Source organism: Melampsora larici-populina (assembly GCF_000204055.1).
Source record: "Melampsora larici-populina 98AG31 unplaced genomic scaffold MELLAscaffold_60, whole genome shotgun sequence".
NCBI lineage: Eukaryota > Fungi > Basidiomycota > Pucciniomycetes > Pucciniales > Melampsoraceae > Melampsora > Melampsora laricis-populina.
Window position 1 is genome coordinate 327,127 of NW_006768824.1, and position 12,409 is coordinate 339,535.

The 12,409-nt window shown below is 37.3% G+C and overlaps 1 protein-coding gene across 1 annotated transcript; it reads left to right on the top strand.

Annotated features, from left to right (window-relative positions):
* Positions 1-9,043: 9,043 nt before the first annotated feature.
* Positions 9,044-9,303, top strand: MELLADRAFT_93729 (uncharacterized protein; the record flags this gene model as incomplete). Its single annotated transcript, XM_007416379.1, has 2 exons — positions 9,044-9,118; positions 9,196-9,303. 2 exons carry the CDS (start codon positions 9,044-9,046, stop codon positions 9,301-9,303), a joined length of 183 nt encoding a protein of 60 aa, XP_007416441.1.
* Between the last annotated feature and the right edge of the window lie 3,106 nt (positions 9,304-12,409).

Sequence of the window (12,409 nt, forward strand, 5' to 3'; positions counted from 1 at the left end):
GCTATGGATAGCAAATCCATCCTGCTTGGCTATTGAGTACTATCCCTATTCATTATTGTTGATAGAATTGGTAAGTACCCTTCAAAAGAATCACAAGTTTTTAGAATATTCTACAAGATAATATTTGCAACTTTTCCATTTTGATAAATTGATGGTCATTGATGATTGAGATCTGCTATACTGCACAACACACAACTCAATGACAGGCCTGATTAACCTGGCAATTATATGTGCACCTGAAGTCCCCAGCTGGGCGAGGAGCTAAGAGTAATTTTGATATGCCTTCATCCAGAGCATCTCCTTCAAAATGACTTGAAATGAGTCCTTTTATCCTCATTTCAATGTCAGTGGTCACATTTGCAGAGCAAAACCCTAGACACAAAGGCGGCGCCCGCCGCCCAATTTGCTAGTTTGAATTAATGTTGAAGTAAATTGTGGATTGGTCAAACCCAATGGAGGTCTAGGAGATGTAATCAGGTCACCCTTAGTTGATGTAGTATGGACAGGAAGGGATGAAATAACAACATATTACTATTAGAAAGAAACACATCAATTTAAAATGATACATGATCAAGATGTTGAAATGTTAAGGTCTTACCAGATTGGGATCTATGAACAGATCATGTTGTGGAAGTGTGGGAAGAAAATGAATGGATTGGGATTGGTAGTTTAGTAGAAATTGGGCATGTTATTTCTGTTTAACAATTTCTTGTTTTGACCCTCTCTCTTATAACCAAGCCTCTCCTCACATTTAGAACTTTTTCCCTCATCACGGAAAAAGATTCTGAATGTGAGTTATTACCAATTCTACTATTTCCTTACCTCCTATCCTACTGAGAACCTTACTGAATCAAATTTGTGTTGCTCTCTGATGTTCATCTTTTTCACTTTTCTTTTCTCTTCTTACTGTTTACAACTTATCTCTATTTCAGTTCTATCTATAACACTTCCTGTCCTCTTTCAGTTCTGTCCGAGTTTAGAACTTGTGCTCACTTCATTTACCTCAGTGTGTCTTGTCAACACGGGCTGATTAGTTTATAACACCTTTATAAAGGTTTCTGTTGTAGATCTACAGTGTCAAGCTTGTGATCTTCATTTTCTTACAATGAAGACTTACAGTGTTATCACATGTATAGAAATTTCTCCTTTTGACCTAAAGGGGCTATTTTGTGAACTTTGTCAGCTTGGGCTACTGAATGATCGTGAATCAAGTATAACAAGCTAAATTGTACTTACGAAATGTATCTTCTAAAAGTTTGATAAGTATTTCTACTAAACTTTTGATAGTTATTTTTCAGTTCTTCGTAAGTAAGTCTGTCTGAGAGAGGAGTTTATAATTGTTAGTTATAAAGAACTTCGGTGCAGGATTTATACTGCTGCCGGTTTACTAACTAGTACACCACGGGGCGGATGGCACGTGACGCTCACGTGAGCCATTGAAATATGTGCTGTCTACATTGTCATACCCAACGTGAGTTACACGTGCCAGCCAGTGTGGCCTTCACCCAATCTGATCACCTTGCTAAAGCGTGATAACTCACCTGATGAGCGGGTGAGTCAACTCATATCATAAATGAACGGGTGAGCTGACTCGCCTTGTTAGGGTATGAGGCAAGCTTTGTGACGACCAGGTGTGAAAGCTCACACGCTTGTACTGTACGGAAGTTGTATTGAGCTGGTGAGCGTTGGCTCATCCAGCCTCATGATGGCTGAATAGCCACAACAGTTGAATCAGGCTGGGAGGTTCTCAATTTTTGCTCACGCAGTGCATAGTATACCAACTAATCTGATCTTTGCATGGACAAAAACTAGTTACGGTGATGATAGAAACACAAACAACATTGAAAACAGTAAGGTAACAGAAATAGAAATAGTCTGCGAGTGAAATTTTCGATTATTGATTGTAGTGCTTGATAGATTTGATCAATTGGTTCTATTGATTAAGCAGTAAACCAATGAATTGATCAGTGAGAGATAAAAAAAATTGGGACAAAGAAAGACCTACAATCTACGAGATCGATCCAGGTGTACGGGACAATAAGAACCATATGAACAAAAAGGAAGGAGAACATTGATATCTGGTAGAGAGGAATGATGATGAATATATGAACAAATTGACAGAAAAGTACCAAAAGGTCAGTCTTCAACTTCATTGATACATCAGAAAATCGTTCAAGCAAGGGGAAAAGAGAACTTACAAATGAAACAAACGATCAAAGGGTTTGAAATTAACACTTCAAACAGGAGCAAATCATGACATCAAGCTTCACAGTAACTTGAATGAGATAAATATGAAAGAAGTAAAGGCTGACAAATGAAACAATCGATCAAAGGACTTCAATATGAATGGAAGAGGACCAGAGTCAGCAAATATGAATCTGAATGAATGAAATTTGAAAGAGTGGTTGGAAAGAAAAGAAAGAGTTGGATCCAGCCAACTGATACCTATCAGAATCATGATGCAATAGAAGTCAAATGAATGAGTGGCTCCAAGACAAAGGTGATCGATGTGATGTGATCACTGACCCATGTGTGATGAAGAACTCGAGCGTAGAATGGGCTAGACTGGGGCAGCGGACAAAGTGTAGTGAGATTTGTGACATGTACCTGTGACGTCATACTTCATTGTCCATAAGCCCGGTTATGAAAATGTCACCAGGCATGACATTTAGTACATATTTACACAGCCTGGAAACGCGACCTTCAAATTTCAAAATCACTTTGGCCAACAGCTCTTCTTGATCACTCTTTGCTTATATTGAGCTAGCCCATCACATAAGTCTTTTCTTCTTCTTTGTCATCCAATATTGCCAACTTGATACTAAGAGCCTTGTATTATGATGTTTACAACTAGTCATGTCTTTCGATTGTTTTCTAGGGTGTCAAAGCTATCATCACCAGTCTGCATCATTTAGCTTGCAAATTGCTCCAACTCATCTTCTATCACTTCGGTTTATCTATTGAGTACAATTTTTTTTAATTTGTCATTGATTCATTGCTTTGGTTATCAAGATCTCGTCACCCAATCAATCTCTAACTGATAAACGGGAGTTCTTCCTATTTTTATGTCTTATTATTCTTTTACTTGATACTGATTTCTTTTGATTTAATTTTGATAAATTCTTTCAATTGCATTTCTTATATCCAATTGGTCTTGTTCAAAATTATATGTTTTAATTGTAAGTATGTACCTTGATTCCTATCTCTCTCTTTTTGTTCTAATTACTTTCTTTACTAACAATTCTTCTCTTTATTTTTCTATATATTTTCCTTCCGCTTTACTAGGGCTACATGTTTTTTATTCATTTTATTTCTATTTACTTGATTTTCTTCTTTTTCAATCGTTTTTTTCAATCCTGTTTAGTTTATTACCTTGGCCATTTTCGACTATGAATGTGTAATACTTAATTTGGTATATACATGTGGATGGAAATGAATTGAAATGAAAAAAAAAATGTTCTAAAAGATGTCTTCAAGATGCATGAGCTGCCCTGTTGCGAGTGAACCTGAGCCATAATGACTCACATGAGGGAGGATTGTTCACGTGCTGAGCACCTGATCCAAATTCAATTGCCCGCTGAGCACCTGGCTGGTTAGCTCACCTGCCAGCGAGGTGCTCAGAAGGCAAATCAGCTTATACTACCGGCACGCAAGCTGAATCACCTGCTGAGCACCTTGCTGGCAGGTCGCGCGCGTACCAACCAGCTCACCGACTGATAGGCTGGTAAGCCACGTCATGCCGACATGGTCTTCCTCTTGATGTGTAGAGCAGGTGACAAGCATCGGGTGAGGGCCACGTAGCCGCACTCACACTGCCTTCACCTGTTCTACACAACCACTCGGCGTGGTCATACCCAACTTACATTTCACGTGGTCCCAGTTCAAAGTTGCCCCGTGGTGTACACTTACTAGATTAGCCTTCTAAGGTGAATACGAAAACTCGTAGTTATTCCTTAGGTGACGCTTCAGCGTTGGTTGATGTGTATATCAAAAAAGGATGGACAGTTTTAGTCGACTAGACAGCACTAGACGATCTGTAAAACTTCCGAAAGTAAAGAGATAGGGGAATAGAGAAAAAGGCCGATAATTCTTCTAGAGATCTGAGATAAGTTCGATGTAAATGAATCTAGGTTTATAAGATGTCTATTTAAACTCGAAAGAAGTTCAGAAGGGAAGAGTTAAAAGGCTTGTAAGGATGGTTCTAAATCTAAAGATGATTTTGAAAAGGTTTTATTTGTAGTAAGGATGTAGATGGGTAAAAAAAGGTGAGGTCTTTTCTTATCTTGGCCGATGATGATCAGTATTTAACCAATAACTGTTTGGTTAGTTAATTCGATTTAACGTGGCGGAGTATTCATTCCTGGGCTGTGGTTGGGAAGGGTTTTCCTAGCCTAGACCCTTTGATTAGTCCCTGTTCTGGTTAAGGGACTGGTCGCTGTGGTTGTTAGTGATTAGGATTCCTGGGCAGGGTTCTAATTACCCTTTGCCCAGTAGAATTATTCACGCTGATGTAATTATCTTATTCAAGTTGGAAACATTAGTTAAAAAAGGATAATGCCTTTTAAATAAATGTTTCAAATTTTAATGTAATAATTTAATCAGATTATTTTTTAAGTTACACTCTTGAAACTCGAGTGATAGAGATGTGAATTGTTTTAAATATATATGTAATTGTCAGTTTCTTGGATGTTCTGCTCTGCAGAGCTTCTCATAGCTGACAAACTTAGTACCAAACCTGGCTTGCAGTGCAGAGGAAAGCGCGCAGCGCCAGGCGCAGCCGTTCCGTTGGCCGGGGAGCTTGGCTCCCGGGTGTTGCGTCTTCAGCTAACCTTTGAGGCCCCCAATAGGGGGGCACTGCATTTTCCGCTGCCAAGGTCAGCCCCACACTGTCCTACAGCCAGTGCTCAGGCGTCACCACATCAACCAGTATCCAACACCGATCCAGCTAATCAAATCACACCATTCTATTTGGCACCGCACTAGTGACAGTATTTTAATTATGTAACAAGCTTTTGATCTTTTCAGATCTTTCTTCATGCCAATGACATGAACTTTCCATGCCACAGGACCTCAACATAACTCAGCCAACAATTTTTGTGTGAGTCGATTAACAAATTCTGTCAGAAATGGTTTGAATTCACTGACCTCGGTTTGAATTGTCCAGGAATCCGGGTGATTGTTTCTTGCAACTCCAACTGCCACAGCATCATTGTGACCTTTGGTATTGCTATAGCTCAAGCTACCACTCCAACCAGCTCTATCGATAGGTCCAAATACTTTCACGTCAACTCAATTTGACTAAATATCATCTTGCTCTAGATTTGTCTCTTTGACTTGCACCAATCAAGATCTAGTTGATCCCTTCTGATTTTCATAAACCAAACCTAGACAAACTATAAAAAATTGTGAACCAAGTAAACCCTCACACCCAAATATCAACCCAGAATCAAATGGAACATCACAATCAAGTCTTATTTAGGAAGCATAATCTTTTAACATAAGCACAAAATTGACAAAATCAAATTCAAGAATTGCAAAGAATCAATGAATCCAATCAATTCAATCAAGATGAGAAAGCAATAGTAGATCAGCATTCAAATTAAAAGTTCAATCACATTCAGGTCCATTATTACCATCAAGTTTACGTGTAGTAAGACTGACGAGAATTGCGCCCACCTCTTTCTTAAGTCGACCTGCTACTACAATGAATGTGGAAAGAGCTTAAAATTGGGTGCAATTCATGGTCAATTTGTCTGGATTGAGCAAATATATATTAATAAACGGTACATATTAGAAACCTTATTCAAATTGTTGTACATTGAAAAGTGAAAGATTTCATATCAAATTCAATATTGAAGTACAATGTAGTATTCAACTTATTAGTGTTATGAAACTAAAAGGCATGCAAAGCTTAATTAATAGCCGTGCTCAAAGTTGACCCGGTTACAAAAAACCCAGTTGACCCAGTTGACTTTTTGGCTGTGAGCTGTCAAATAATGTCAACTTGATTCACAAAGTTACTGCCAAAAATCAACTGGGTCAACTGGGTTTTCTTGAAACCAGGTCAACTTTGAGCACGGCTAATCAATTGTGATCAACTGAAATTCAAATCATTTGTTTACAATAGAAACTCATTGACTGTTCAATTGCTAATTAAATTTTCACTTGTGTTTCTTTTTTATTTGTCTCAAGTTTATTTATCTCACCTTCTTTAGCCTTGTTTACAGTCTTTTACCAACCAAACTACCTCTTGTTTTAGTTTCTTGACAGTCTGTTATATTCATCAATAAATTCACTTTCATTTTCAAAATAAAGTGTGCTTTGTTTTGGCCTGCAGTGCTGCAAAGCGCTGCTGGTCATAAGCTCTGCTTTCAGCTCCTAATTTTCGGTGAGTCTTTTGGCAAGTTGCACTCAAAGTTACCACCCCCAAGCAAGCCAGATTTGAGCTGCGCTGGCCGAAATACGGCTGGCAGCGCTGCGCAGCGCTGCAAGCCAGGTTGGTTAGTACTGATGAAGTAATTTAATAATGATTAAAAACACTCTAACAGAATTATAAGATGAGAAAAAGCGGAAAAAACATAAAACAACCATCCATAACATAAATCATCTTTCCAATACTTCAATAATGGTAAACAATTTTCAAGAAGCAACAAAAACTTGACATTGAGAGAACCATCATAACACAGATGGTTTGTAAGTCCATGATGACTTGCGGCAACCGTGGATAGTGGGACCGTGAGAGACCCGCACACCACTTGGTCCCCAGACAAGTAGTGCCAAACCATCTGTGCACCAAGGCAAAGTTTTTTCCTACCCACACTCTCACCACTCCTGCTCTAGTCATCAAAGACTAGATTATGATAGAAGTCATTGCAAGTCCATTGATCAGAAGCTCAAGAGACTCCCCAAGGAGACTTTGAGTTCTCACATTTTTGTCAACCATCCCACCCACCCAACAGAACAGTAAGTATTTTGTTGTAAGGAGAAACCAAAATGTCACACCCTCTGACCCAATGGAGGACCCCAGCCAGACTGATTGGTTCACAGAACCCAAGCCTCCGGGCTGTTTGGTTCTGAAAAACCAAGCCCCAGGCTGGCCCTCCCTACCCCAACTGGCACAATCCTGACATGAATGTAAAGATCACACCTCGGAGGTGGACGTAGGACAAGTCCTTCAGTCCTAAGTATGTATGAGACACACTTGATCTCTCAAACACTCTACCAGTAGTAGAATGGAAAACCCCTCAAAAACCCCTCTGATGTGATCCTATGATGTACTTATTACTAATGTATGGTGTGATTTAAGCTGTGAAATTGAACAATTGATGTTTATAAATGATGAACAGATCTTCTTATGATGAATGCAGGTGATCTTTTGCTAATATCTATAGCGGAGAAACCATTTTTAGAATTACAACTTTTTTGTAAAGTTGTCCAATTTTGGATTACTATAGCTCATCTTATAGCTCTTGCTATGCTGATCAATAATTGCCCCCATATTATCCACTTCTGATGTGTGATGAATGAGTTTTTGAGCTGTAGCAATTGATCAAATAAGCTTTTTGTTGTGTAAATGTTGCTACATACATGTGTGTATGTAAGCGCAAAAGTTGAAATTCACACCATTTCCTTTGTTTTCTGATACAGTCAAACCCAAAAAGCTTGACCGATTTTGCCTGCAAAACATGAGCAAATTGGCGGGGAATTGGTGGCAAGCTTTTCCGGTTTGACTGTAATGTTTTCATCACACCTCAGTTACTATAGGTTTACAGGTTGTACATTAGCAGTACACAAACATGAACACCCAACCTAAAAACCCATGGACAAACCCATGACAACCCAATTGTTTTGTCCATGGTTTTTTGGGTCGGGTGTTCAAGTTTGTGTACCACTATTATGAAATGAAACTGTCTGTGTTGATTGAGCTATCACCCATCATGATCTGACAAGTTTTGACATATGTAATCAGCTGAAAACCTTCATTTTTGACAATTTTTACATCTTGTCACCTCTTTTCACAGCTAATATTGCTGACTGATATGATTATGCTCTTTCGCATTTTAAGCTTCTTGAACCCTCAAATCAATCAAATATGTACTGGCGTGCTCTGTCTTTGACATCAGCTTCCAATGATGAATCCTTACCCAGCTGCAAATATTGTTCTTGTTTTGGAGAACGTACCAACTCACCGTGGCGATAATGTGCAGAAACTTTGCAATCATTCGAGGATTTATGTGGAAGTATGTAGCCTGAAGTACCCTCATGAGACGGTGAAGGTCAAATGACACTTGTCTTTTTAGTGGTGTCAGTGAAAATACAATCTTTTTCAAATCGAACAGCGCATACATCTAGGGTTTGTATGGGAAGTGTTATGATGAGACACTTTGGATTGTCTCTTGACCGATTTTTGATCTCGACCAATGAGAAATCGAATCAGGTCTTCAATCTTATCATTCAACTTCAAGACACATTCAATCATCAATCCAACTTATTTATCAAAAAAACAAATTCATTCAAAACAAGAACTAATTCAAAAATAAATCATCATCAAATTCAATCAAATGAGTAGAATAGCTGGTGGTTGAGTAAGAGACAAGGTAAAGTTATTCCTAATTTCATTCGATAAATTCTAATGAAAAATAACAAACAAACGATGGTTTTGTTTTGAAACAGTTATCTGGTGTAGAATCACATGATTTAGATTTAGCAATTTCATCATTAAACTGGAACTCAATTCGCTCACCATTTTTCAAATCATGTTTCTACTAATTCAAATCAAAAAGATGGGTTATTAGGTAAAATCGCAATTAATTGAAGCAAGACAAGATCATGAAAGTAAACATTTAGAAACTGCAACAAGTAAAGTTTCAAGTCTTGAATGAGATTTTGTTCAATTGAGAAATGAAATTTATCATTCGGATTCTAGAATTCCTACTGATGTAGTAAGTTTTTCAATTTTCATCAAGAAAAACTTGAATTTATTGATTCATTCTTTTTTCTTTTTCGGTTGGTTTAGAGGTTTGGTACTCCAAAAGAAGATACAATGAGACGTGATATAACGATAAATGCATTATCTCATGATATTCATAATGATCAAATCGAAGATCAAACTGAATTAGTAATCATCTTTCCTTAAACATTCTTCAATTCCTGATCTAATGACTGATTCACTTTGTTTTTTTGTGGGGATTTCAGGGCCTGCAAGATTTAAAGAATGGTTTGATTAAAACACCTTTACCTGCTTTAGAAACTTTCAAACATGATCCACTTCGAGTATTACGTTGTATGAGGTTTTCAAGTTGATTTGGATTTCAATTAGATGACCAAATCATTCAAGCTGCTCAATCCAATCAAATCACTGTCAGTATCTTGATTGTATTATAAGAAATTAAGAAAGGTTTAAATATTGATTTGTTTTTCTTTGCTGGAAACAGATGGCTGTACAGGAGAAAGTCAGTAGAGAAAGGATTGTGATCGAATTAGAGAAAATGATGCATGGTGAGCACTTCTTATTTCAATTATTAATCTTGAATTAAACTCATCTTTAGATTTTTGAACACATAGGTCCATCTCTATTATTATCAATGGAACTTATTAACCATCTAAACTTATATACCTATATCTTTACAATCCCCAAAAGATTTGAAAATGAAATTTCCACTTCAACCGTCAAACCTGATTTATCAATTCGAATTTCAAGAGTGATTAACCAATTTTCAAATCATGAAGATCTCAATAATAATGGAATTCAATTAAATTCAACTTTAAAAGAAACTTTGATTCTATTTAAATGGATTCCATTCATTTCTGCTTCACTTTTTCCTTTTTATGATCAATTTAGTAAACTTAAGCAAAGAGAAGATTGGTTAGGAGAATTTGTAATTTCTGGAAGTATCAAAGTTGAGTGTTTTCATCGTTGCTTTCTTCAAACTTTAAAGGAACAAAACCAAAACTGATTTCTATTAATAAAAAATGTAGTTTTCAAATTATTATAAAACTACTGTTAGTCATTTATTTCATTCAATAGATGCAATAGAAGAAGAACTTCAAATTTAAGAAGAAAAACCAGAACTTGAAAAAAGTCCAAAAAGGTTAAGATTAGATCAATTATGAAGATCTAATCATGTACATGATTTAAATCGGAAAAAAACAAACCAAGGACCTGAAGCTTGAAATTTAAATTTGAATTGGAAACTTACATTGGTTTGGAATTTGGTTTATAGGATCGGTTTATTAAATTCGATTGGTTTGTTTTTTGTATTTTCTACTGTTTCAATGTTTTTGTGATGTGAATGCTGATGATGATATTTTTTGTAAATGATAGATGGAAAAGAAAGTCGAGATTTGGTTAATTGGTTTAATCATTTGATGAACCAAATTGATCAACATCATTTAAGTTATACTTTAACACAAGAATTTGATTCAGAACTTTTGAACGTTGAGTAACTTTTCCTTTTTTTCATTTATTCATCATCTTATTCTCATACTCTTGAATAAAAATATCTAATACATTGTCTCTTGTTTGAAAAGAAGAAAGTGCGAGGGCGCGAACGCGGCTGCGCGCAGAGGGCTTTAGTAAGCTACAAAAGCAACCTTCAAATCTGGTGTTTTGGTTGCTAAGAGGGGTTTAGTTAAATTAGGGTGTGTGTCTCATTAATCGTGTGGTACTGTAGTAAAATTGTGAGCTTGTATGACACGAGTCCTTTGATTGTATCCTCTCCACTAGTACCACGTCAATGTTTTTGGCGATTGTGTAATTGGTAGCTTAGCGTTTTTGAGCAGTGGCTTGTAACCCGGTAAAATCATCAACCCAGTTGAAATATAAAGCCGATGTAAATAAGGTTTTCAGGTAAGATAGGGACACCGTATGAACCGGTAGGTTCCAGGGTAAAGGGCACGTAGAGGCTAAGATAAACTTATAAGAGATGAGAGTGGATTTAATGCGATGAATTAATGAAGTGTTTGATGATAAAGGATCCGAAAGATAGTTTTGGTAGGGTTTATAAGAGTTTCATTTGGTTTGTTGATAACGGATAAAAGGTTATAAAAAATTAATGATAAAAGAGAATGAGAATGAGTATTTAGGATGTAGATAGGTTCAAGTTGTAAAAAAAGATTTCAAACTAAAAGTAAGAACTCGGAAATCATGAATTTGATCGTTTTACTTATAAGAAGTCATACTACAGATGATTGTGCGGTTGATTATTTAAACTTATCAAAGTAACAAGTAACAATTTACTAGCTTAACAAATCCCTCATCTGAGAGGCGGCGATGTGGGTTCATGATTTTACCCCGTTACTAGCCATTGCTCATAGCGATAAGCAAAACGCTTCACCATTGCCAAAACATTTACGTGATACAAGCGGAGAGCGAATAATCAAAGGACTCGTGTCAATTCATACATGGTCAGATCTTTAGCTTAACAAAGCTCTCATCTGAGCGGCTGCGATGTGGGTTCATAATTTTATCCCGTTAACTTCACAAATACCAAAACATTTACGTGATACAAGCGGAGAGCGAACAATCAAAGGACTCGTGTCATACAAAGTCACATTAACCAAGTCTCTCCTCAAACCGCACGCGACCTTTGGTGTGTGTTAAGCTTAAGCTAGACTCAGACCAACCTACGTTTGAAAATTCAAGATAATGAAACTTTGCAAAGGCGTTGCAAGCGACCGTAGCATGATGTTCTAGGAGTTGATGACCAAGAAAGATACCGAACCCAGTAACTCAGCCGCTCTCCAAAGACTATAAAAGCTCGACTCTTCTGCTGATTAATTCCTGATCATCCTATCATCTCATCGAGGTTTATTTGTCTGACCTCCACAATTGTCTTGGTTTGTTCCCTTACAATGTTGAATGGCCAGCTGCTTACAATCACTCAGTCTCTGTAGACTTTTCAGATGAACTGATCCCATCTTCATTCTCTTTATCGTTTTATGATTGGCTTTAGCTACCCTTGGCTTTAATCCGAACCCAACCTATATACAATCTTTTAACACAATCTTTTTGCTTCTAGCTTCTTGGTGAGTCTTGAATCTTCAATTGATTGATTGATTGATTGTTGACAAGCCTTGATTTAATTAACACTTGCTCGACAAATTAGAAATCTTCATCATGAACTTCGCCATCGTCGGACTCGGAGCCATGCTCATCTTATCGGTATCTTTTAATGAAGCCTTGGTCACCAAAAATGTTCAATTGGGTGAAAGATTACGTGGAGAAGGAGAATACTTTGAGAAGGATATGTTGGAGGTGCCATGTGGTGAGAACGACCCGAACTGCTTATTTAACATTGGCGATCCCAACAAGGATTCGCCCCCAGCCTCCCCCGGGCCCCCAACCCCCCCACCCACCTCCGGATCTGACACTGATACCAGCTAGAAACCTGAACTATGTAATAACCGC